General features: G+C 35.7%; 1 protein-coding gene across 1 annotated transcript; it reads right to left on the bottom strand.

Annotated features, from left to right (window-relative positions):
• Positions 1–17: 17 nt before the first annotated feature.
• LOC145991138 (NADPH-dependent diflavin oxidoreductase 1) lies at positions 18–27467 on the bottom strand. Its single transcript, XM_083126921.1, has 6 exons — positions 27387–27467; positions 10856–10956; positions 8575–9667; positions 5107–5271; positions 2797–3020; positions 18–664 (listed from the first exon to the last, which is right to left on the bottom strand). Exons 2-6 carry the CDS (start codon positions 10942–10944, stop codon positions 436–438), a joined length of 1800 nt encoding a protein of 599 aa, XP_082983047.1. The 5' UTR covers positions 10945–10956; positions 27387–27467; the 3' UTR covers positions 18–435.
• Between the last annotated feature and the right edge of the window lie 532 nt (positions 27468–27999).

The raw sequence follows: 27999 nt of genomic DNA, 5'->3' as shown, positions 1-27999 counted from the left end.
TAATGAAAAATCACAAATTGCAGTCAACAGCACTAATACTCATTCATTATTTCAAAAAAATGTCAAATTACAAAAGATGTAAAAACTGACTATCAGTGTTTCTCATTCCTGAATTAAATGATGTAGAACTGAGTAGTCAACACTACCCACAACTTCCAATAATAGGATTTAAGGCCCACAGAGTCATAACAATAATAACCAATAGACAATTTTTCTTGGAGATAATTGCATCATACTTTCTCCTTTGCTTATCACAAACATCCTGAACACCCACATTTTCTTCAGAGATCATTACAAAAATGTGTCTTCTATATTCAGTTACGTATATCACCATTCACTTAATGTTAAAACCTACAAACACCTGTACTTTATGGTTTCTTTACAATTTATTAACTTGAACACTACAAATGAAATAATAATAATTAACGTCTGGAATCAGGACCACGTTTCTGTCTGAACTCTGTTACTTTTTTCCAACTTCGTTAACATTTCTTCACTTTCTCCTGAACCTAAGTTCCCAATTTCCTGAAAAACCTCTTTCAGCGCAGTCCTAACATCATCTGGCATGTTCTTGGAGCTTCCAGCAATGAAGAAGTAACCGTTATCTTTACACAAGGCATTCCACACTAATTCTCCTTTTTCCTTTATTTTATGCTGAACGTATCTGTAAATAAATAAAGGTACTGTGAAACTTTCAATGCTTTTAAAAAAAAATCACGATAATGGCCTGAAATGAATCCTTACTATCAAGCAAAAATGCTGTTGAAAAAACAGTAGCAGGAAAAGAAAGGAAATTTGAATACTCTAGTACAGTGCTTGAAAAATTTTCTTCAAAGCTAGGTGCCAATTCTGAAAATCAGGTGCCAGGAAACAACCTACTAGCAATTGTGCATACTACAGTATGTTTCAAAAGTCGCGCAACTCAAACTTTGAAAATGTATATCATGAAAACTGTAAGATATATTTACACTTGGTTTTCTGCACTAAACTGATCATGTAGGCTATCACATGTTAGCATTTATCCAAATAAAAGCAATTACATTATTTGAAGGAAAAAACATTGTTAATTGGCTGAGAACATCTGAGAATTGATTTTCAACAATAAATACTAACTCTTAACAATTTGTGGGATCATTTGTTGGTGTCTGACTTGTCGTAACACAGTTGCTTTGTGAGGTACAGTGGGATCCATGAGTATTATTATGCAAATTGTCCATGACTATTTTCATTAATTTTTCTCTTACATCCTGTGTGATCTTAAGTTATGGATTTTTATGTATGCTGGTGCAGATTTTGTCCACACCTTGTTTTGAGTTTTCTTTTAATTCTTGAAGCTCTTATTGGGTCAAATAAGGTGCACGAACATAGTGATGGACAATTTGCACGGTAATACTCATGAATCCCACTGTACAGTAAAAGCAGGGTATTTTTCTTTGAAAACTTCTTGCACATGACTGTAAGAATTAGTAGTAAAATACTCTTCAGCAAAGCACACGCGATGCTCAAATGTATACGCCATGCTGAATCAATAAAATAACAGGAAAAATCTTGATTTAAAATTTTTCATGTAAATGTATGGCCAGTACTTAGGCACATGTTGCGTGTGTGTGTTGACAATATTTTGACCTGCTTGTGTTGCCATCTACAGAGATATGTCCCAAAAATGTCACTTTTTCACTCGAACCATAAAATCGTCAGTCAAAAATCCATCAAATGTTGCACATGACCAATATTGGTCGTAAATGGCAGATTGACATGGCATCAGTTATCAGACATCTAATTATGACCCTTCGATAAGTTCTTAAATATTTTTCTCACTCAAAAGTGCATTTCTGGAAAAATTTTAACGCTGCCTTGCACCAGTTATTAATTTATCAAATTTTTTGTATGGCGTAAAAAAGAGTAAGAAATTGTTACTATTCTATGGAATTTTCACAACGTTGATAAAAAAAATAATTTGCTAACTTACGCTGTACTGCAATTTGAACTTAGAATCTTCAAAATTTCATACATATTACAGTAAAAGATCACAGTCGGCAGGCTGAAATTTTTAGTCACCATGGCGACTTTGCGACCGGAATTTTTCGAGCCCTGCTCTAGTATATTATAAATGTAGGGTAAAGGTCCCCATGCATATATCACAGTGCCATGAAGCCACATTTAGAGGATATGTGTGTATGAAGGGGTGTAAGGTCCCACACATTCTTGATGTCGGCAATTTTTTGGAGGTGATGTGATCAGCATCATGCTCTGGCAGCCTTTACACCACCCCCACCCCAAGTATCCATTGATTTGAGGCTGGGTGAGCCCCAAAGCCACTTTTATGCAGGGGCAAGGCCAGAAAAATTCCGACCTTAGACCACCCACCCAAGAATCAAACCTGGGTCTCTCGCATGTCAGTCAGATGCCCTACCAACCATGGCTCCTACTCTAGCAAATTATACATGCATTAATAAAGTTTCGAAAAATTAGTACCGTCCAAAGCCAAGGATACATTATCAGAAATATAGTGCATTTTTTTTTGTTTAAAATGAGCACTTTTATCTAAAGGCTAAACTGTTAAGTATCATATTAAACTGATGCAGACTCCATATTAAAACAAAACTGGTGTACCCTTTTATACTATGGAAAAGTTACAAAAACAATACACGGAAATATAACAAAAGTTTACATTGCTCGACGTGTGAAGTCGATTTTTGAAAAAGTACTACATATTTGCCTTGTAAGATAAATCTCAAAAAAAGAGAATGAAGAATGTGTCAAGATACAAACTTTTCATTTATTTGATACACTTACACTTTGTTTGGCTGATCCCGTGAAAAGGCACAGAATATGGTGACTAGTTTATGATCCTGAAGTTCATGCCACTCTTCAGAGCAATGGAAGTCCTTTGCTTTGTTCCTGCAGCCAAAGAACAGAACCAAGTTGCTGCCCCCTTGGCCATTGTGTACCCTTTGCTGGATGAAGCTTCTGAAGGGAGCAACACCTGTTCCAGGTCCAACCATTACAATGGGAACAGTCTGGAAATATGTTAACTAAAATAAACTTGCACAATAATTAACCAAAATACATAACATATAACTCTGGCTGAAACTAGGAATACCACCCCCCAATCCTCCCTGGAATTCATAGAAAATAGCTTTTTTTCCTTACTAAAGATATGAATTGTGAAAAACAACAGATTAATCGGTATTGGCTGATACAGGCATATCGATTTATCGGCAAAATTACAGATTATTTTACTGATCCGATATATCTATAAATATATTATAATTTAGTGCACGATTCTGTCATTTTGTTGTAATTTTTATGGATAATCTCCATGCCCTACTTTTTAGAAAAGTAAATGTCAAAATACGTAACTTCTTTTGCACCACAGTTACCTAGAAACAAATATTTATTAAGGAGGTCAATGAACTATTCAGGTTCTTCAAAGACCATTTGGAATTTTATATCTGTAGTTTATCCGTATCAGCCAAAATTTCATATCTGCCCATCCCTAATAAGAAGATAAATTCAAATGTGACAATGTAAAACAGTTTTGTGCATTTGTTTCACTGACTGCTTTTAAAGAATTCAAATGTCATTGTTTAATCAATTGCTACTGATTATATACTGCAAGTATCATTACATTTGATTTCTAATTCTCTGTGTGCGTGTGAATTATGACAAAAGTATAGCAGATTTAGTTTTAAAATTAATTTTATGCACAGGGAGGCTAAACAAGATTGGACAAGTTAAAGTGAAATGTGGCCCCACTAGAAATCAAAGCAATGACCAGTGCTTGAAAAATTTTCTTCAAAGCTAGGTGCCAGCTCTGAAAATCAGGCGCCAAGAAACCACCTACTAGCAATTGTGCATACTACAGTGTGTTTCAAAAGTCGTGCAACCCCAACTTTGAAAATGTATATCATGAAAACCATAAGAGATATTTACACCTGGTTTTCTGCACTAAACTGATCATGTAGGCTACCACTGAGTTAATAAATTTATGTTAGCATTTATCCAAATAAAAGAAGTTACATTATTTGAAGAAAAAAAAAACATTGTTAATTTGCTGAAAACATCTGAGAATTGGTGGTTGACTAGTCGTAAAACAGTTGCTTTGTGAGGTACAGCAGAAGCAGGGAATTTTTCTTTGAAAACTTCTTGCACATGAGTGTAAGAATTAGTAGTATCATAAAATACTCTTCAGCAAAGCACACCTGCTGCTCCAATATATAAGCCATGCTGAATCAATTAAAATAAACAGGCAGAGTAGCTGCGAAAGTGAGCAAAGAGAATTCAGGATAACCAGGGTCAGTCTAGGATTCTCAAGAGTTCAATTTTGGCACAAAATCTTGATTTATGATTTTTCATGTAAATGTATGGCCAATACTTAGGCACATGTTGCGTGCGTCTGTTGACAATATTTCGACCTGCTAATGTTGCCATTTACGGAGATATGTCCCAAAAATGTAATTTTTTCACATAAATTTGTCAGTCAAAAATCCATCAAATGTTGAACATGACCAATATTGGTCGTAAATGACAGACATCTAATTATGACCGTTCGATAATTTCTTACATATTTTTCTCACTCAGAAGTGCATTTCTGGAAAAATGTTAAAGCTGCCTTCTGCCAGTTATTAACTTATCTAATTTTCTGTGTGGCGTAAACTGTTAATTTTTTAGCATTGGAAATATCTCAATGGATGAGGCTTTATAATGCAGAAAAGATATACATTTTCAAAATTTGGGTTGTGAGACTTTTGAAACATTATGTTTAAGAAGCTGAGCATCACAGTATTCAAAACATCGCTAAATCATTTGAGACAGCAGGAAATGGGGGACAAAGAGTAAGAAATTGTTACTGATTCTATGGAATGTTCACAACGTTGATAAAAAAATTGCTAACTTACGCTGTACTGTAATTTGAACTTAGAATCTTCAAAATTTCGTATATATTACAGCAAAAGATCACAGTTGCCAGTCTGAAATTTTTAGTCGCCATGGCGACCTGGCTACCGGGATTTTTTGAGCCCTGGCAATGACACCTTACAGGGCAATACAGCATTAAAAAGATGGGAGACCCTTCATAATTAACAGAACTTGCATCATACTTACAGGTGACTGTGCAAAGCGAAAGGACCCCTTTCTAATCCAGACTGGAACCTGTGCACCAGGTTTCAACCTGGACAGCCACGTGGAACATAATCCTTTCCTTGGAGAGACAAGTTTTGTCTTATATTCAACAACAGCAACCAAAATGTGAATTTCCCCAGGATGTGCCTTGAATTAAAGAAATTTGGGGAAAGAAAGATGAATATTGATTGACATAAGGAAACATTATAGGGGCATTCCACGAAATGTGGTCCTACTCCATGTAAATAACAAAATGAATTAATCTGAAAATTATTATTTATTGCTTTTAATTGAATTAAGGTTTAAATGTTTGTGAATGCATATAATTTGCAAATTTCACCAACAAAAATCATTAACATCTGTAGCCTATATGCAAAAACACTAAAAATAACTGTGTTAGATTATTTTGCATGTACAAAAAGTGGAAAGAAGAACATTGATAGCATACATGCTTCACACACAATTGAAGTCAAACTTGGCTACATATTTAAGGTGTCACCTCACACATGTAACACATTTTCGTAAATGCTTTTCATGGATTCATGCTATGTCATCATATTCAAGTTTTTCATTTCTTAGCAGACACCACAAAGTAGTCAATAATTCTATGAATATTTTAATCCAATCCCATGTCTCGACCCTTACATTTTATGTGCGAAATGTCACACATGTAATGCTGGAATGCACCTACAACAAATTTAAGCTGTCATTTCACAATTCTGATGAATGTGGTGCATTACTTGGTAACAAATATTGAGCCTCATTTAAAATATAAAAAAATGTAACCTCTCAGTTTACACATGCATTTTCTTCATGTATCATAGGAACAGTCACAGAAATGACTATCACACGACCAGGCTATTCAAAGGAATTTTGGATTGATAAAATTAATATTTATATTATATAATAACATTTATGTGAAACAAAATACTACTATCTGATTGTCAACTAATTAATTTACACCAGTTCTATTATTCAACAACCATTATGTATTGGAACAAAGCGGTATGAGAGATTTTTTCAATTGAGGAGCTAAGTATATAAGATAATGACAGGGACATCCAGACAGCATTCAATATCATAATATATACTGGACAACCTGAAAACATCTAATATTTTATTCTAACCTGAAAATATCTAATATTTTATTCAACTACTACATAATGCAAAAGTGCTACGGACCACCTCAAAATATTCAAGAACTTCTATTGCCTTTTGGGCATTTTCTTGTTTTTCTGCTTTTTGTAATAATAACCTTTCTTTCTTTAACTCACTCTCTTAAGGATGGGACATGTCAATCAGTAATTTGCAATTTTATATCAGGTTGGTACAATTTTGGTTATCAGTATCACTGCTCCATCAATACCCTACCCTTAAAATCTTGATAGTGGAACTGGTGTAAATTTATGCAGTCTGGTCCCACAGGGTGGCTACTGTAGAACCTTGATAAAATTCAAGTATAATTCCCGGTTTTCAAGGTAAACTTCCAAAATTCAAGGGTACAAGCAGACATTTTCTCTATTTCAGCCTTACGTATTACCACCTCTCATCAGCCACATACAAACACACACACACACAAATATATTAGCAATATAAAGGGTCTGTGCTATTCTAATTTATCCAAAAATTCTAATTCAATTCAATTAAATGATACATATATTGAAAATATTTAATTTAAGCTGCCGAGTTTACATTTGCCATTTCACATGCTCACACTCGAAATACATATCCACATAAATACACAAGTCACAAACGTTGTGGGATATATTAATCTACGAAAAATTGTTAACTGTATAAGAATGTCGAACTCAAATATTCCTATCAACTTCAAGTTAATCTTCCATCTGTCAGATAGACTGTCTTGCAAAGGACACTGACAAACCAAACGAACTGAGAGAATTACTTGTGTGTTATTTTCTACACAGCTTTCTTTTCTGTCCTCAATAAAAAGAAAAATAAACTGAAATACTTGCCTCAGAGCATTAATAAATATGTATAAAATTATTGTGATTTGGATTAATACAAGTTGCAATTTTTCACGTCTATGGAGAAAAATTCACGTAGAATTCATGCATAATTTCCGGGATTCCGGGTGAGTAGTCATCCTGTCCCAGAACGAGGGGCATTCAACTCAAACAACACATTTGAATGTATAGAAAATACTTCTTTCTTGATGTAAGTCCCCTCTACATTAATGCACTTATTGAAGCATTTCACTAGTGCTTGGTGTGACTGATTCAAAGATTTTAATTTGTTTAATTGAGCCACGGTAGCTGTCATTAGGGTGTCTGACTACCATGCGAGAGACCCGAGTTCGAACCCCGGAAGGGGAGAGCAGAGATTTTTTCTCACCTGTTCAAGCAGCTCCAGCATCGTATAAAGTGGGTACCTGGAGGAAACTCTGGGAGGTAAAGACAGCCAGGGGCATGGTGCTGATCACATCACCCCAACCTTCAGCCGTGATCAAGAAAGTGTGGGGCCCTAACTCTACAGCCCCTATATGCCTTCATGGCGTGGTGCAAAGCACGGGGGGGGGGGGGGGGGCACTTTACTTTTGTTGTTTCCTTTTTATACTTTTTAATTTTTTTCTTAATACATATAATGTGTAATGTATTTTTGTTGTTATTAATTTCTATTTTGTTATATTTTGCGAAAAAATATTATGTTGAATTAATATGACAATTATGATCACATTACATTTATTACAAAATTACGTTGTATAAATTATGAATATGAGAGAAGGTAAAAAATGAATGTAGATAAATAAGTGCTTAATATATGCAGCTTCATAATAGTGACATCAAGTTTTCATTGAAGCAACTCGTTGATAAAGGTAAATAATAGGCTCTTTCGTTTAAGTTTGAGCAAAAGGGCTTGCTTCATTGGATACAAGCAGAAAATTAGGCTTCCCACATACATAAACTCCAAATGTACTTTTCCTGCAATTTTTCTGAGTTATCCAGAATGTTCAAAATGTTTTTAGAGTACTTGATACACATTTCATTAATTCAATTCCATTGCACAACAGGCCTTTGAGAGCCAAGGCCTGCCAAGCAGATTTACATTGGGCCAGCACAGTGAGTCCCATCAACTGCCATAATTGACTAATAATTGATTGATTTGGTGTTTTAAGTCCACTTTATGCACAGTAAGGCTAATCGGGACTGGACCTACAGTTTAAAGTGGGATCCGAACCACTTGTGCCTCCACCGGGTATCGAACCTGGGACCCCTTGATTACAAGGCGACGACGCTACCACTGTGCCATCGGGGAGGCCCATTGACTAATAAATTTGTCCTAAATATATATGTATTCACATATACGGGATGGTGCATGAAAAAGTAGCCTGGCTCAACAGCATATGCTACTAACTTTAGCTATTTTTTCGTGTGCCACCCAATACATGTATCTTACAGCCTACATTTCTCTGTACATTTTTAAAGCACATACCTGGGGAGAAGAGGCAATGGAAAATGCCCTTGGCTTTATCTGAGGCATCAAGTCAAACAAATACTCGAGCTGAACATTGGCAGCAGCAAAGGGAAAGTCACGTAGAACTTCCAGTGTGTTTCTACGAGGCCTGTAGCAGTAGTTGTAAAGCTCTTCCTGTCCCTCGGCCATTGTGAACTCGACTAGCTTCTCCATTTCCAGATCACTGGAAGTGAATTTCGAAAGTAATTCAAATGCATATCGTCGTGGAAGTCCTTGAATATCCCAGCAATGAGCAGCACATTGTTCAAGGGTGCACGTAGAAGAAAGAATTGACTGGGGAGGTAACGGCACATCGGGATCATTCTGCTCCAACTTCACCAATTGGTTGCGACTAAATTTCATAACTTCGAAGAACTCATCCACATTTTCTTTCAGATTTTGCGGCTGCACCATTAGCACATCTCCAGGTTCATAGGTTAGGCTCTCTTCCAGAATCTTAAACTTGATCAAGCGAACATCTTGAAAATGATCCATCGTAGTTAATCGAATGTTGTCTTTCACTGTCACAAAACTAGGATTGGCTTGGGAGAATCCAGTAGTCTGTTTTGCCAATGAATCAGGTGTAAATCCGTTCAACACTACAGTACCTAGATCATCAACAAAAGTAACTTCATATTTAGGTGGGTCCAGAGTCTTATTATCTAATGCATTCACTCCCGCTGGCAGAGGATACAGCTGCATAACTTTATTCCACAATTCCTTGATCCATGGATCTACAACAGCATCTGGACCCAAGTCATGCTGATCATCAGCAAGTCCAAGGCTGATTAAAGGCTTTGCTCCTAATTGAAGCAGTCTACGGTAAAGTTTCTTGGCAACAAAATTGAATTTCTGGTATGACGAGTCTCCCAATCCTAAAACAGCACACTTCATGGCATTAAGAGAATTTGTTGGCAGGTTTTTCCGCAGCAGGAATCTCCAGAATTTCTTCATGTTGTCCGGCTCTTCACCCTGTCCAGTTGTTGAGCAAATACACACGACCAGTGGCTCATCGAGGAGTCGTGAAGGTTGGAAATCATCCATAGCTTTCACAGGACCTCTTAGGTGTAGCCTGTAAGAAAGATACAAACATGGGCTACAGGTGTTTTTTCTAACATAATATGCATTGTTTTGCAAGTCGAGAATGAAAGTAATGTCACCACCATCCAACTAGATTTCAAGAGAAAATGTTTATTATTTTAGCAGTTCTACACCTGAAGGTTCACTCATGCAACAACAATTGATCCAAAATTATTATTATTTTAAAATAATTATTAGATGATTAAGTCTTCAGATGTAGAACTTTGCTTTTGCTAGTTTAGACAATACTACATATTTGTCATTTAAAATAGATGCAATGCTAAAAATAAGAAAGTACTAGGTTGTTACAATCAAAGAGTTTTATCACTCTTTAACAAAAAAATTATTAATATATTTTTTTAAAAAACTGCAACCATGATAACAATGCCATTTTTGATGTAAATTATAAGAGGTCTGCTTTTCCCCAAGGAGATATTTCATTGTATTCTGCATTACTTAATTATCTCAAAAGTTACTCCATGATTAACTATGGTGAACAAAGAAATGAGAGTAATGTTTCATAGGTATGAACATAATGCTCCATAAGAATTCCGATATATGTTTGTTACCAATCATAAAACAGGCAAACAGATCAGGGTAACAGTGCGATCTCCACCGAACGAATTTCATAATTTTTACAGAAGAAGCTACTTACGGAAATGAGTTTCTATAGCATTCTGAAAGATCGTGGAGGTATTTTCTTCCATTGTGGAATCTATTCGACTGGGAATTCATGTATTTTTGAAGAAAAATATATCTTTATATATAAATTATTTTTGTGAAAAAAGCAAAATGCCACGTTAAAGAATCTTTCGCAATGCAGAATAGGTAAGTACGAATGTTAAAAATGACAAAATAAATGAGTGAGAGGTGTTCGGAGGAGATCGCACTGGTACTCAGAACAGTTTAATGTTGAATACACTGTGAAGCACTTTGCTGATGCCAAATCACACAAGTGAAAGTTTTAGTTTTAGCAAATAATTATGTTGTGCTAATTCAGCATTATCATTCTTGAATCTTGATTGTTCAATATGTGTTAAATGCACATACATTAGTTGTTTTGATTTAAAATGCATATTTTTTCCCACAAACATCAGACACATAATGAAAATTTTCAGAGTTTTTAGTTTGCTTTCTTAACCTCAACACGGAGTTTTTGTGAAAAACTCATGAAACATACCTTTTACCTTCCCTCCATATTCTCTCTGCAACATCTTGAGCAGTCCCTGTTTGACTTCCATATAGAACAACCAAGCTTCTTTCACCCATGGAGTGAAGGTCTGAAATAATGGGTAGGGGATTAGATATTGTTTTTTTTTTCTTTTTTTACAATTCTTATGTTACTCCACTGAATTTTGTGAAAGACTGGAAATTAAAATCGTAGGAATATAGAAGAGAAGCAAAAATACACTTCAGATATTCCACAGAAAGTGAACCTAGAGTGTATTTTAATTTTTTTTCCTAAATTGTAAAATTTTATGCATGAGAAAAAAAGTTAAAACCCAGAATTTTGTGAACACTGCAATTAAGTGAAATTTCTACTGTGTAACTTCAAAGTTAGTGTTAACATTTAACTTACAACATCATAAGAATGATTTGGTGTTGGCAACTCTGATATGTGCCTTTGTATTGTGACAAAGTACCTGATATTTTCCCTCCAATTTTAATGATGACATGTTAATAAATGGAGCAGCACATTTAAAGAGTTTTGAAGTGAGTATATACAGTAGTTTATTTTAATTTTTATAGTCATAGCTGTAATTGTGTGTTCCAACTGTAACAAAAAAGTGAAAAAAAAAAATTCTTGTAGGCACACAAAATATGATACTGCTGCAAGCCTTCATAGTTTGTAACTTTATAAAACATAACTTTAAAATGTACATTTAATATTTCTAACATTTTCTTACCTGTTCAAACATGACTAAATATAGGGTGACCAGACATAGTCTTTTTAAGAGTATTATACTCTTTTAGAGGTTCATACACTGTACTCTTTTCAATTTGCAAAAATCTCCAAATATACTCTTTTCCTTGCTATTTAATTTCATTCATTATTTTACGCATAAAAATGCCTTAAAATCCACAGAACGGAAAACGTCAAGATGTCAACAAACTGAAGTATTTACTCCTTGACTCAAGAATTTCCTATGAACAATTTCAAGAGTCATTTTCATATTCCATAAACAAGCAAAACATATTTCAAATTGATTGGAATTTAATGATAATGATTAGGGCTGAGCCGATACCACTTTGAACCGATACCGATGCCGATACTCTTATCGATTCCCACCGATACCGATACTTGAAAATTGCAATAATTAGTATTTGTTCAAAATATTGATCAATATTGGTGTGTAAATATTCTCCTCCAATTATATGCATCAACATACCAAGAAATTTGCTTTAGAATATTCAAGAATTGCATCATAATATTAAAATAGATAATATGTAGCCACAAAATATAGTATTTTGTGCAAAATTAGTGTAAAATAAAAAGGAAGTTTTAATTTTGCATAACTTCCAGGATGATTAAACTGTCAAGAAGTCGCGCGGGATTTTTGCGGACCCCGTGATAGAGCAAAATGCATGCGCACCTTCAACCTATCGACTATACTCTTTTTGGTCAACAAATATCTGGTCACCCTACTAAATATTTGTTCCAACCTTAACAAGCAATAAGCATTACTCCTGGATAAAGAACAAAAACTATTTGTTCCAGTCTAAGCTATATCAAAATAACTATTGGAGATGGCTAGCAGCAATGGATAAGAACAAAACTGAATTCACTAGATTGAAGTCCATCAAAATGATGGTTAATGATCCACTTTTTCTTAAAATACAAAAAATATTTCGAATCGCAAATATTTATAGTATGCTCCCATCCAACACTGAACTAAACACTAAAAAGCAAGTACCCAAACCTAAACGAAGTTAAAATATTCTCTGATGATGCAGCACCACAATTCAGAAATAAGTACAATTTATCACTCTTGTAGATTTTTGAGAAAGACTTTGGCTTTACACCTGAGTGAAACTTCTTTGCATGAAATCATGGCAAAAGTACAGAGGATGGAATTGGTGGGAAAGTGAATTCACAGCGTTTGGATTTCTGTTAAAAGTAGAAGGTATGTTGTGAATTCACTGGAAGGTGCCATCCACAGTGCTGTGTCAGAGTAGTAAAGTGATCATGATTACATCTTGTGGTACTGAAGCCCAGGGAGAAATGGAGGAAAGATGTGAGATCTATTCTTAACTTTCACTCCATGTATTCTTTCATATTAGATAAGGAGTGTTGTTAAGTGTTGAGCCAATTAATGCCATGGAAAGTAGCAGGGATTTCATTAAAATAATATAGCAACAAAGTAAAGATGTTGAGAATTAAAGAAAATCCAAGAATGAGACACATGTTTGGGACTTCGTACTGGCACATCTTGAGGGTTCACAAGAAAAAAGGACTGTTATGTTATACTTTGGTTTTGGATGAAAGTGCTTTCAAGGTTTCTCTAACAGTTATTAACCCCTTAAAAATGGAAATTGGTAAAAACAAATCCCACACTGCTGACTGTCACTATTACATCCTATGCTTCATTAATTTTCAGCATGTTGAACTATGGAGATATAATAGTGTTTTTATGATCTGACCATAACAATCGAATGGCTCATTTTAGCTGTACTTTAAAGTTCAGCCTTTGGTTTATTTTCTGAATAAACGGAGGACAGCAACTCGAGCGAGTTGCTTCCTTTCCTATCGATTTTTTCACTTGCGCTTAAACTCAACAGATCACTCTGTCAATGTAAACACTTTCTGAGGACAGTATAGAGTCTATGTTGTGTGTGTCCAATGTCCATGGAATTTGTGCCGATTATAGCAACAAACAAACTACGTATGATGCTATAAGTGTAGGAGATGAGACTTGATGTATTTGGTGTAAAAAAAAAAAAAGGTAAAGTGCTCCCCTGTGCATAGCACTACGCCATGAAGGCGTATAGGGGGTGTGGGGGTAACGCCCTACACTTTCTTGATCTGGTCATGAATGAGGGTGATGTGATCAGCATCACGCCCCTGACCGCCTTTACCCCCCAGGGTTTCCCCCAGGTACCCATGTTATTCGATACTGGGTGGGCGCCGGGGCCGCTTCCATCGTTAGAAAAGTTCCCGGATTTGAACTGGCCGGGGATCGAACCCGGGACCTTTAGCATGGTAGTCAGATGCGTTACCGACTGAGCCACCGCGGAGAAGTAAAATTATAAATAAGTAATTTACGTTCTACACATCCAAGAACAATCGAAAATAGAAAAATCAAGGAAATTTGTTTTCTTTCCAGACATGTCCTCGTGCATTATTGTATTCATTTCTCATGAAAAAAAAAGTGTGTAAACAGTTTCAGAACTGTGTGTAAACAGCTACTCGCCATAGAAGGGTCAAGTCGAGCAGACAGGCCAGTAACCCTCCCGCTCACTCGACCAGCCTTTAGATATATTTGATATATTTCTATCACTTTCAATTTTTTAAAACTTTTATTTTATTTTTTGGAGGGACTATTTTCACCAGGTGGTGAAGGTAGCGGTAACAGTTCAACGTCAGATTGTTTTATGATTTTTTTCAAATTCTCCTAGCAGGAAGACTAATTATCGTAGAATTTTGTCAATCATTGTCACACGAAATTTGAACCTTGCTTAAAGTAGCCGTTTGAAAAAAGAAAAAAAGTTATTTATGTTGGAAAAACAACTTAAAAATTACCTTACGCAAGCATCCACGCTTCTCATGGACAATGTATTTTCATGTGTAGAAATTGCAAAATAAGGGGGTCCGTGATCGCAACCGACAATGAATGATTGCTCATTATTTATCGCAAGATCTTGTTTGCGCTTCGAATACTTAAGGAAGGAAATATATATTCCTGACATTACTACGACCCCAAATTTTAACTATGCTTGCCTAACCTAACCTTACCGTGAATGGTTCATGGGGCTACCTGTGCAGGGTTTTACGACCTTAAATTTTAACTCTGTTTGCTTAACCTAAACTAACCAGTAACATTATAGGGGAGACGGATTTCTTCAAATTTACAGGAGAAAGTACTTACGGAAATAATTTTCTGTAGCGTTGTGGAAGTTCGTGAATGTAGTTTTGATCCATTATAATGCGAATACATGTTGTTTTCTGCGAAAATCTCTGTCCGACATGCTGTTTCTGCTGCCGCCATTTGCTTTCTGCACGAGAGCACAATGCTCTGTGTGTTAAGATGACGTAAGCCCATAGTCAGTGTTTCAAGCTTGCAGTTTTTTCACTAGAACATGACGTGTCGAGTATTTTTAATTTTTTTAACTATGCTTGCCTAACCTAACTTAACCTAACCTTACGGAAAATGGTTTTTGGGGCTAACGTGAATGGTTTTCGGGGCTAACGTGAATGGTTTGCGACGTATTAGCATAATTTCAAATCTGGGCACGAAAGTAGGTATTTTGGTTGCAACACTGCATAAATTGACAAAACACTCGCAGAACGTGCCCTGAAACAGTACGCTATCGCCCACCATAATGTGTTACAGAATCGAAATAACAAGTAACAGTAAGTACTCGTAAATGTAAGAAATAGACAATATCTTAGAAATGCATTATTTCACCTTAGGAAATGTTCCACATTCCAAAATAGTACGTTAGCAATGTAAAAAAAGTGCAAAATATATGATTTATAGGTGTCTCACCCATACTATAATAGTACCAAAAACTCTTATTTTCGTAGCACTTTAATGGCAAACGTTCTTCATCGAAGATGTCATTTTCGTATCCTGCAATTTTACGATCAATGCATTGTTGCCAAACTTACATGTAATCAAATCAGTCCAAATTCCACATGCTCTTCTACATCGTGATTGTCACTGTTGTCTTCTTCGCCATCCTTGATGCATTTCTGTGTGGGATCGTAGAGCTTACCGGCTAGGCGAAAGAATTCTAAGGTACGGTCCGATCAATCTGTACAACATTAACAACTTTTTTACTGTTCTCTTCCGCCATTCTTACAGGATCCATGCTCTCCAAGTATGAAATCAACAATGTGGCAATGCTGTAGACAGCATAACTAATTGCGAACATCAATTGTTCATATCAACAAATATGGTTTCCATACTTGTATACGGAGAATCATTGCGAGAGTAGAAAAGCTTATTTTACAACTTCTACACGTTAATGAACAATTTCTACACCTCACCCCAACATGTAAACCTCAGATAAATCATCGTGACTAATTATTTCATGTATATAAGCAGTAGAATAGAAATTACAGAAAAGTCCGGAATTGCAAATTCTTGCCGGAAAAATAATCATCCTCCAATGAAAAATTTGTGTTCACACATACTTACAATTAATTACTCTTGAGACTTAATTAGACTTGGAGCACTTTCTTAATGTTTCAACAATGCTTTTACACTCCATTATGAACGCTTTCCTCTTCCTCCTAACTATATCCCCACTTCCCAGCGACATACATTCCACAGGTTACTGTCGACACAAGGCTCAAAGGGGTGTGTGTCATGCTTGAGACCAGGTTCAACATGATGAGATTTTGAAAGAATTTAGGGAAATTATTGTAATTATAACAGCCCTAAACCTGGCCCACCTAACCTAACCACGAAAGCATTTAGGGGCAGTGACGTGCACTGAGGAGTAGCTAGTCTAGCAGAGATCGATCAATCAATCTCACATCTCGAATTATATTCAAATCACAATATTTACTGTCTTGTTAAAGCCACCACAGCTCATATGCAACACCTTCTTTTCCACGCACTTCTCGTCCATCGGTGTTCTCCGCGGGCAAAGCAGGCTGGATACCCTAGCTCGCTCTTCTTCAGCCAGGCCAGTTTCCAGGTAGAAACGGCCGGCCCAAGGAAAAGGAAGATTTCTACCTCTACTTCCCTTGCCCCCACACCCCCCGCTGCAATGGTTGAAAGCCCAGGCTTTCAGGTCCCCCAGTCTATCTCCTATAGGACAGATAGGGGATTGGTTTCTCATAATTTTTTTGTAAATCCTCTAAAGAACACAGGGTAAAATTTTCTGCAGTACTTATGTTCTCTGTATTTACACAACCTTTTACACGTTGTACAATATGTGTGTATGTATAATATGGGATGTAGTTTTATTATTTATAAAATGGGAACGTTTTATGTGCAGACAATAATGTTATGCTTTCTTTCTTTTTTTCTTTTTCAAATATGGAATATATAATGATTAAATTACAAATATGTGCTCAGGCTCTCTCTGACTCTCGTTTTAGTAGTGTTTTATTTAAATATACTAATATATTGGCCTGTAACAGTCATAAATACGGATGTATTTATTTGGGCAAGAGAACGCGTGTTCATATTGTTGTTGGTTTGGTTTATTTTACTTCGCTTTTCTGCCACATTTGGTTATCGCGAAAATGAGGATTGAGTGATGATATGATGAAATTGATGAAGGGACCTCATATGAACAATCCAGGCCAGGATTCGAACCCGTGATGAGTGCGCATTCTTGTCCTATGTGTTGCAGTGAATAATGAAATAATTTGGAATGAAAAATGTATCTCAGAACTCAAAAAGTCAAATGAATATCATTGAAGAAACTACAAAAAAGTGTGTTGTGTTTTGTTTCCTGTCACCAAATCAACCAAGCGTGGGGGAGTGGTTATCACAGCGCGCTACGACACCAGGCATTCCGGGTTCGAACCCCGACCCGGGCATGGGCGTTCCCTGTGCTCGTCCCTTCATCAGTTTCATCGTATCATCTTCACAATTAACCAAATGTGACAAAAAGCGACGCTAAGTAACAAAAATGAAATCAAATCATTGATTGATTGCTCAAATTGGTTTATTTTACTTCGCTTTTCCGCCACCTTTGGCACAACAAAATAGATGAAGGAACACACACAAAGAACACAAATGGCCAATCTGAGATTCGAACCCAGGATCTCTGGCTTAGAGTCAAATCAAATAGTTTTTTATTTTTGAATGTGGGTGGGGGTTACGTGTACTTTTTTCTAGTACTCATTCATAATTTTGCAATCTTTTCCTGTTATTGACATTCTTCTTTTTGAAGGAATACTGGCCCTAAAGGGAGGAGGGGTGTGACTCACACCAACCCCCCCCTTGAGCACGCCACTGACTGCTACCCCAAGTGTCGACGTCACCTCACGTCACTGTTTAGGGGTATTATTTGAATCCCTTAGAGCCCTAAATCTGACTTGCCTAACCAAATTATGAAACCCCTTCACACCTTACATGTGACCTAGGTGGCAGCAGCAGCCTGTACAAAGACAATAGTAAACAAATAGCTGGTGACAACAGAATCTATGACTGAAGATGACCGGACCCCTCTCAGATTTTCTTCATATTTGGCATACTTACTAATTGAGGTCTGCTAATGACGAATCTGAAGTTAAAATTTGTCGGAAACGTCTAGAAATTGCAAAATAATTGCGAACCATTGACGTGTGGTTAGGTTAGGCAAACATAGTTAAAATTTGGTGTCGTGGTACTATCAGGAATATATATTTGCTTGTGAAACAAAAAATTTCGCGAAATTCGACGGTTTTCATTTCGAAAACTAACGCTTTATTTTAGCTTTCATTTCTAGACGTTTCGGACAGTTTTTAACTTCAGATTCGTGATTAGGAGGCCTCCAATAGCAGTGGTCAGAAGTAGCAAGCTAATTGTAGCGTCGCTACTGTAGCTAGCTACAAAATATGTAGCGGTAGCTGTAGCGACGCTACATTTTGAAAATTGTAGATGTAGCGAAAATTTCGCTACAGCTACATTTTTTCTCAGCATTTTGAGGTGAATTTTGAATGTGGCAACAGCGTCAGAAAAAATCGACAGTAACCCTTAATTTTGCAGGAGGTTCATAAAGACAGTCTATTACATGGAGATACAGATTATCTAGATTGTAGATTATAGATATCTGCGTAATTTATTTAATTAGTATCTGAATAATTCAGATATCCAGATAACTAACTGACATATATGAATATATTCCTGCTAACAGCTACGTTTTTTTAGCTGCATCGTTATTTTGGGGAGAAACATGCCTCGTTTGCTGCTCCACTGGAAAAAAGTGCCTCGTTTGCATCACCCCCGGAACAAACCCTGTGGATATTCATGGTGTAAGAGACACCAAAATGTCATTAATTGCTGTGAAAGACACAACTTGCAGTGCAAGAACGAGCGATGATTCTCCACTGCACTGACAAGGGAATAGTGCCAGCAATAAATGGCTCAGTATGTTAACAGCATTGATCATCGTCAGTATATAGGATCTCACCAGCAAGAAATTATTGTTACATGAATGATAGAGTCTCTGGAATTACAATTATTTTCGCGATATTATTTGTTCACAAATTTTAAAATTACAATACGTTTAGAACACTCAGGTTTACATGACAGTTTCCTCAATAATTTTATCATATTGCAAAAAGTATGTACGAGTTATTGACTTTCCTGCAGAAACGACAATTTTCTTTAGTTAATATACATAGTTTTCAAATTTATGTATTTCTCCTACTTTTGTGTCACTTTTCTCTAAATTTGCTAATCATGACATCATCATCATCCTTTGCCGTTTCCTGCCTCTGGCTGGGTCGGCATAGAAGTCAAACTTCTCCATTTTTTCCTGGTCTTTCACCACTCCTCTCTTTCCAAGGTGTTCCAATCTTATCCTCTTCTCCTAACACTCTCCACTATCTGCTCTTTCCACCGACATCTTAGCCTCCCCCTTGGCATTATTTCCACTCCTTGTGCATTGTAAGCTCTTACTGGTAGTCTTTCTGCATCGATTCTCTTCATGTGTCCGAACCATCTCATCTGTGCCTGATATTTTCTGTCCTGAAGCTTCGCCACACCCATTGTCTGTCGGATCTCCTCATTTCTTATTCTATCCCTTCTAGTCTTCCTCAAAAGACTCCTTAAAAATTTAATCTCCACTGAATGCACCTTTTCTTTGTCTCTCTATGTCATTGTCCAAGCCTCTGCTCCATTCATAATTATTGGCTCATAGTATGTGTTATATATTACCTTCTTGCATTTCATAGGTACATCCCTGTCCCATATTAATCTTCGAATGCTTTGATATAGTCCACCACCCATTTGTCCTCTTCTGTTTACCTCCTCATCTATTCTTCCACTTCCCTCAATCATGACAATGAGGATGAATGGTTTATTTAATTATTCTCTTATATATAGTAGTTTTCTGCCACTTTCGGCTAATTGTGAGAATGAGGAAGAATGATGAGTGATGAACAGTGTGGGGAATGGAGGGGCAAGAGGATCTCATCCTCCCAACTTGGCGTCTTTCCCAGTTTTTGTTTTGGGTCCATTTTATGCATAGATAAGCTGATCGAGACTGGATCCTAACCACTATGTGCCTCCGCTGGGTATTGAACCTGGGGCCCTTTTGTAGTCAAAGGGCTCCAGGTACTTTTCATTTAAAATGCTGACTTCATATCAGTCTATAAAAAGTGAAATATTTATTCTCAAGAAAAATATGTTGATGTGAACATAAATACGTAATCCTACCAAATTTTATTTGTGTATAGTTGTAATAATTAATTTGGGTAACACCCTAATTGCAATATTCATATATCAAATTTGAATTGATATGGCACTTGCATAGGTATGGTATTCTCAAAAACTATAGTAAAAATAAGTAACTGAAGTAACACTGCTATCAAAATTATCAAATGAATGGAATCATGATAACAAATAACAGAATCTATTTACCAGTAGTAGTAGATTTTTTTAATACCAACATGGTTGTTTTCATTTTTTTTATGCAGAAGTAGCGCAAAAAGTAGCGAGTAGCGAACAGGAGTAGCGTAGCGAGCTACTTTTTGCTAAATGTAGCTGTAGCGAAGCTACATTTTGGAAGAGTAGCTGTAGCTGTAGCGAAGCTACTTTTAAAATGTAGCGTTCTGATCACTGTCCAATAGTGAGTATGCCAAATATGAAGAAAATCGGAGAGGGGTCCAGTCATCTTCAGTCGATCCACACGATCATATAGGGGTATATGGAAGGAGAAAACCATTCTAAAACAGGGGTATATGGAAGGAGAAAACCATTCTAAAACGAACACACAGTAAGTAATCGCTAAAACTCCGTAGTATGTGTCAACTGACATAATAAATAAAATCGTAAAAAAATGTCCTTGTACCATCTGATCATTAAATAAACGAAAACTTACAGCCACAGCATTTTTATAGAAACATAGTTCAACGTGCAACATTGGTATAAAAATAACTTTTGAATAAGTGTAATATTTTCAGATTTCTTTCAAATCGAATATGTTCTTATTACGGCGTTGTACTAAACTAAAAGGTTTAATTTTTTCTGTGTATATGCTGTATCATGCGATGTGTTCACATGTAGTAAAAGTTACGAACCCAGTGAGTAGATGGGAAAATACTTGACGTCGTTTTTCATCGATTATCTGTCATTTTTAATTATGATTAATGGCTTTTTTATTCATTTCGAGGGGTGACGCTATTGTTAATTAATCTAGCGCCACGTGGCGACACGTGTCGTGGGTGGAGGAGGAGATGAGTCATCGATGACTCATGCACACGTGTGAGTTTGAAATTAATGGTTTTCCATTAGTGCACAAAAGATACTATTATGTATTCCGTTTTTGACCTAAGCTAACCTTTTGTTGTATATTATATATGCGTTTCTGCCGGATATGAGTCTCAGATGATTTATACTGACGTTGGAGTTTGGAATTAATGGTTTTTCCATTAAGGTACAAAAGACACTATTGTGGAGTTCGTTTTCGGACTATTCTAGCACTATTGTTGTATATTATATATGCGTTTCTGCCGGATATGACTCAGGGGTGCTTTATGCACACGTGGGAACTTGGAATTAATGGTTTTTCCATTAATGTACAAAACACATTTTCGGCCTATTCTAAGCCGTCACGTCCGGGCATTTTGGCGTCGGTGGTGAGTCATATTTGGTATAATTAATGATCCGGATTTACCCGTATTCAACCGGTGCCGACGCGTTCGATCGGAGGTAGAAGATATTATAACACATGTTCGCTTTAAAGGCGAAGAAATTGAACGATGTATCCTATATGCAAACGAAGTATGCGAGCGGAATCCATGTTAATAATATTAACCTGTTACGGAAGAACCTGTTATGTGGTTGCATTCATCGGCACCTCTAACCGCGCGCGTTCATGGATACGCGGGGGGAAGAAAGGGTCGCCATTGTTACGGTCCCCTTCGCTTGGTCTTCTTCCGAAGTTGAATGGAAGGCAAGTGTCGCCAAATTTTTACACACGAGTATTGATTTTCTTTGAGGTTCCAATTTTATTTGGCAGAAGTAATCTACGCGGTATTTCTGCCGCCTTTCGTAACATTGCAAAGACTATTTGACCAAAACCGTAAGGAATTTGGCTGAACTAGGAACATTCAGTTCCAGTATCTACAAGTTAAAGTGGATGGCATCCACTATTTGCCCTTATTTCGGGGTTGCGAACCACAGACCATTTGATTATGGGGTTATAAACATCAGGATTCATGTAAAATTGACCAGATGTTTTTACTGTTAGAGACAATATTTCGCATTTTTTGTGTATTTTTACTCAGAAAACGCTATTTGAACGATTCAAGCAAGAGTTCGCATGGCAATTTAGACACACAAACTGTGTTTCTTCAACTTTAGTTGAAGTTTAGGTTTATTTTTTACTCTAATATCACAATTTCTTCTATTCAGACAACATTTTTTATTAAATTTTGGACTCACAAAGACATTTTTCAACTTTTAACTTGTTATTTTAAAAGTTTATTTCCATTTTTTACTCTAATATCACAATTTCTTCTATTCAGACAACATTTTTTATTAAATTTTGGACTCACAAAGACATTTTTCAACTTTTAACTTGCTATTTTAAAAGTTTATTTCCATTTTTACTCTAATATCACAATTTCATCTATTCTGGCAGGAGTGTTTATTCCAGTTTAGACTTGCAAAGATAATTTTTTCAACTTCTTTTATTAATTTTTCTATTTATTACCTTTTGTATCTTATATTTATTAATTCTTAACTTTGAGTTTTGTTCTTTATTTAAAGAATTTCTCTAATCACTAAGGAAGAAGTACTTTTAAGTAAAACTGTACCCACAAACTTTATTATTACTATTATTATTATTATTATTATTATTATTATTATTATTATTATTGTTTTTTGTTTTGATGTAGTTGTTGAATCTTGTTGTTGTTGTTAGGGTTTATTGACTTCCACTACGGTATTTTTGGTTTGCTTCGTAGGAAAGTTTGTTTATTTTAGAGTTTCCTCGGTATTTTCTTACTGTTAGGGTAGGTAAAGTTTCCTAAATATATGAGTAGGGTTCCATATATTCTTGTTTTTGCATGTTTTTCATATGATGTGATCACCACAACTCTCCAAGTGCTTTTACTGCATGTTTCCATTTTTATTGAGGCTTAGTGATTCCTAGAGCCACTTTATGCATGAGAGAAAGCTTGAAAATTTTGATCTCAGATAGTCGTCAACCTTATGTCAGAGTATTTTCGAGTATATTTTAGTCTTATTATGGCCCACTAGAATATCACGGCTTGCTTATTTTTTAGGTATGTTGCGCAGTTATTGTATTTTTGCTTTTGCTTTCTAGATAAACTGTATGAAATGTTTAATATTTGTACTTTTTGCACTTATAAGAGGCCAAACTTTTACTGTAACTAAAATTATTATGTCTCTAGGCACTGAAACCCCTTTACCAAGAGTACTATAACTGCATGTTTATTAATATTGTTTCTTTCATCCCTCAAATATAACAATTTAACAATATAATGACTAATCACAGGACAAGTCGAGGTTAGCAGATGACTACGTGGCTCTTAAGTCCACCTGCCAAACTTTTCTTACCATGCTATTTACTCTTATAGTTTTTTATTCGGGGTACATTTCAAGTACTACTTGACTTTTTGAGTGTTTGATTAACACCAGGGGTTATTTGTATCTGTTATGCTGTATTATTTGAGGCTTCTAATTTTTATTCTACAATCACTATATGTCCATGAGAACTAAATTCTACTGACTGAAGCTTAAAGCTTAGGCTCTGCAGCATGTTGAATGGTTAAGCACTGGTCAATATGAATTTTACAGAGGCTAGTAGGAGGCATAGGAACACACGCCAGAGCATTATTAGCGTGCAAGAAGCACTTTCAGGGAGTACTACGAGGAAACGAAGTTGATTTTTTTGAGGGCTTTACCAGTTACACTGCCAATATTTGCTATTTCAAGTAACTACATGTACCAAAACATTTTACAGCCCAACACTAACTAGACTTCAATTTATACTTTATTAGGTGCTAAATGTAGCAAGAACACTGATTGTACATACTTTTGAGAATCCAACTATATCAGGATTTTTTCTATGTAAGTATATTTTTATTGATTACTAACTTTAACAGACCAATCAGGAAGACGCCAAAATTCACTAAACTTAGTACTATAGTGTAGGTGATTGCATGAAAAGTAGAAATTATAACATCCACAAGATTTCGCTTTTTTTTTTTGCTTTTGTGACTAATCGTGACGCTGAGGATGTTATAATTTCTACTTTTCATGCAATCACCTACACTATAGTACTAAGTTTAGTGAATTTTGGCGTCTTCCTGATTGGTCTGTTAAAGTTAGTAATCAATAAAAATATACTTACATAGAAAAAATCCTGATATAGTTGGATTCTCAAAAGTATGTACAATCAGTGTTCTTGCTACATTTAGCACCTAATAAAGTATAAATTGAAGTCTAGTTAGTGTTGGGCTGTAAAATGTTTTGGTACATGTAGTTACTTGAAATAGCAAATATTGGCAGTGTAACTGGTAAAGCCCTCAAAAAAATCAACTTCGTTTCCTCGTAGTACTCCCTGAAAGTGCTTCTTGCACGCTAATAATGCTCTGGCGTGTGTTCCTATGCCTCCTACTAGCCTCTGTAAAATTCATATTGACCAGTGCTTAACCATTCAACATGCTGCAGAGCCTAAGCTTTAAGCTTCAGTCAGTAGAATTTAGTTCTCATGGACATATAGTGATTGTAGAATAAAAATTAGAAGCCTCAAATAATACAGCATAACAGATACAAATAACCCCTGGTGTTAATCAAACACTCAAAAAGTCAAGTAGTACTTGAAATGTACCCCGAATAAAAAACTATAAGAGTAAATAGCATGGTAAGAAAAGTTTGGCAGGTGGACTTAAGAGCCACGTAGTCATCTGCTAACCTCGACTTGTCCTGTGATTAGTCATTATATTGTTAAATTGTTATATTTGAGGGATGAAAGAAACAATATTAATAAACATGCAGTTATAGTACTCTTGGTAAAGGGGTTTCAGTGCCTAGAGACATAATAATTTTAGTTACAGTAAAAGTTTGGCCTCTTATAAGTGCAAAAAGTACAAATATTAAACATTTCATACAGTTTATCTAGAAAGCAAAAGCAAAAATACAATAACTGCGCAACATACCTAAAAAATAAGCAAGCCGTGATATTCTAGTGGGCCATAATAAGACTAAAATATACTCGAAAATACTCTGACATAAGGTTGACGACTATCTGAGATCAAAATTTTCAAGCTTTCTCTCATGCATAAAGTGGCTCTAGGAATCACTAAGCCTCAATAAAAATGGAAACATGCAGTAAAAGCACTTGGAGAGTTGTGGTGATCACATCATATGAAAAACATGCAAAAACAAGAATATATGGAACCCTACTCATATATTTAGGAAACTTTACCTACCCTAACAGTAAGAAAATACCGAGGAAACTCTAAAATAAACAAACTTTCCTACGAAGCAAACCAAAAATACCGTAGTGGAAGTCAATAAACCCTAACAACAACAACAAGATTCAACAACTACATCAAAACAAAAAACAATAATAATAATAATAATAATAATAATAGTAATAATAAAGTTTGTGGGTACAGTTTTACTTAAAAGTACTTCTTCCTTAGTGATTAGAGAAATTCTTTAAATAAAGAACAAAACTCAAAGTTAAGAATTAATAAATATAAGATACAAAAGGTAATAAATAGAAAAATTAATAAAAGAAGTTGAAAAAATTATCTTTGCAAGTCTAAACTGGAATAAACACTCCTGCCAGAATAGATGAAATTGTGATATTAGAGTAAAAATGGAAATAAACTTTTAAAATAGCAAGTTAAAAGTTGAAAAATGTCTTTGTGAGTCCAAAATTTAATAAAAAATGTTGTCTGAATAGAAGAAATTGTGATATTAGAGTAAAAAATGGAAATAAACTTTTAAAATAACAAGTTAAAAGTTGAAAAATGTCTTTGTGAGTCCAAAATTTAATAAAAAATGTTGTCTGAATAGAAGAAATTGTGATATTAGAGTAAAAAATAAACCTAAACTTCAACTAAAGTTGAAGAAACACAGTTTGTGTGTCTAAATTGCCATGCGAACTCTTGCTTGAATCGTTCAAATAGCGTTTTCTGAGTAAAAATACACAAAAAATGCGAAATATTGTCTCTAACAGTAAAAACATCTGGTCAATTTTACATGAATCCTGATGTTTATAACCCCATAATCAAATGGTCTGTGGTTCGCAACCCCGAAATAAGGGCAAATAGTGGATGCCATCCACTTTAACTTGTAGATACTGGAACTGAATGTTCCTAGTTCAGCCAAATTCCTTACGGTTTTGGTCAAATAGTCTTTGCAATGTTACGAAAGGCGGCAGAAATACCGCGTAGATTACTTCTGCCAAATAAAATTGGAACCTCAAAGAAAATCAATACTCGTGTGTAAAAATTTGGCGACACTTGCCTTCCATTCAACTTCGGAAGAAGACCAAGCGAAGGGGACCGTAACAATGGCGACCCTTTCTTCCCCCCGCGTATCCATGAACGCGCGCGGTTAGAGGTGCCGATGAATGCAACCACATAACAGGTTCTTCCGTAACAGGTTAATATTATTAACATGGATTCCGCTCGCATACTTCGTTTGCATATAGGATACATCGTTCAATTTCTTCGCCTTTAAAGCGAACATGTGTTATAATATCTTCTACCTCCGATCGAACGCGTCGGCACCGGTTGAATACGGGTAAATCCGGATCATTAATTATACCAAATATGACTCACCACCGACGCCAAAATGCCCGGACGTGACGGCTTAGAATAGGCCGAAAATGTGTTTTGTACATTAATGGAAAAACCATTAATTCCAAGTTCCCACGTGTGCATAAAGCACCCCTGAGTCATATCCGGCAGAAACGCATATATAATATACAACAATAGTGCTAGAATAGTCCGAAAACGAACTCCACAATAGTGTCTTTTGTACCTTAATGGAAAAACCATTAATTCCAAACTCCAACGTCAGTATAAATCATCTGAGACTCATATCCGGCAGAAACGCATATATAATATACAACAAAAGGTTAGCTTAGGTCAAAAACGGAATACATAATAGTATCTTTTGTGCACTAATGGAAAACCATTAATTTCAAACTCACACGTGTGCATGAGTCATCGATGACTCATCTCCTCCTCCACCCACGACACGTGTCGCCACGTGGCGCTAGATTAATTAACAATAGCGTCACCCCTCGAAATGAATAAAAAAGCCATTAATCATAATTAAAAATGACAGATAATCGATGAAAAACGACGTCAAGTATTTTCCCATCTACTCCAGTGTTTTTTCGGAAACTGCAGAGGCAGCCAGCGAAGGGGATCTGCACTTATTTATTTTTGCGTAGGACAAATGAACGCATGTGTCCACATGTGTCTGTGTCTGGCACAGTTTACGCGGCGAGTATGAAGCAGTGTTGCCACAATCTGTACACACAATTTCCCTTTCGAAGAGGTAAAATTTCTCTTTTTCGCCCATTTTTTCCCTTCATCTAAAGAATTATTATTATTATTATTATTATTAATTAAATATTATCGTTGACCCATGTTCGTATGTATGTATAAAATTAACTTTTAAATGCTACGACGCCAGGGGTACCGGGTTCGAATCCCGGCCTGGGCATGGCTGTTTGTGAGTGTCCATTCATAAATTTAATCATATCATTACTCATCCCCATCTTTGCAATTAGCCAAAAGTGGCAGAAAAGCGAAGTAAAATAAACCAAATCAATAAACAATTCAATCAATAACTTTTAAATGTTTTTTTTTTTTTGGAAGATTTAGATTTTATTTCTAAACCAAGCTAATTTTTTTGTTTTGAGATGAAAGCTAAAACTATGTTATAGTTGGCAACTGAAGATTTTCGTCAGTAAAAAGCAAAACACACAAACAGA

Source organism: Lepisma saccharinum, chromosome 8, assembly GCF_977018435.1.
Source record: "Lepisma saccharinum chromosome 8, izLepSacc3.1, whole genome shotgun sequence".
In the NCBI taxonomy this organism is placed as follows: domain Eukaryota; kingdom Metazoa; phylum Arthropoda; class Insecta; order Zygentoma; family Lepismatidae; genus Lepisma; species Lepisma saccharinum.
This window is presented reverse-complemented; position numbering and strand designations above follow the sequence as displayed.

What these genes read in the sequence shown, in the direction of transcription:
- LOC145991138 (XM_083126921.1), bottom strand. Translation starts at nt 10,944, where the DNA reads ATGGGTGAAAGAAGCTTGGTTGTTCTATATGGAAGTCAAACAGGGACT. An exon ending in CCATTGCCTCTTCTCCCCAG is followed by an intron (nt 5,272 to 8,574) that starts GTATGTGCTTTA and finishes CTTTAATTCAAG; the next exon opens with GCACATCCTGGGGAAATTCA. An exon ending in CGGGATCAGCCAAACAAAGT is followed by an intron (nt 665 to 2,796) that starts GTAAGTGTATCA and finishes ATTTATTTACAG; the next exon opens with ATACGTTCAGCATAAAATAA.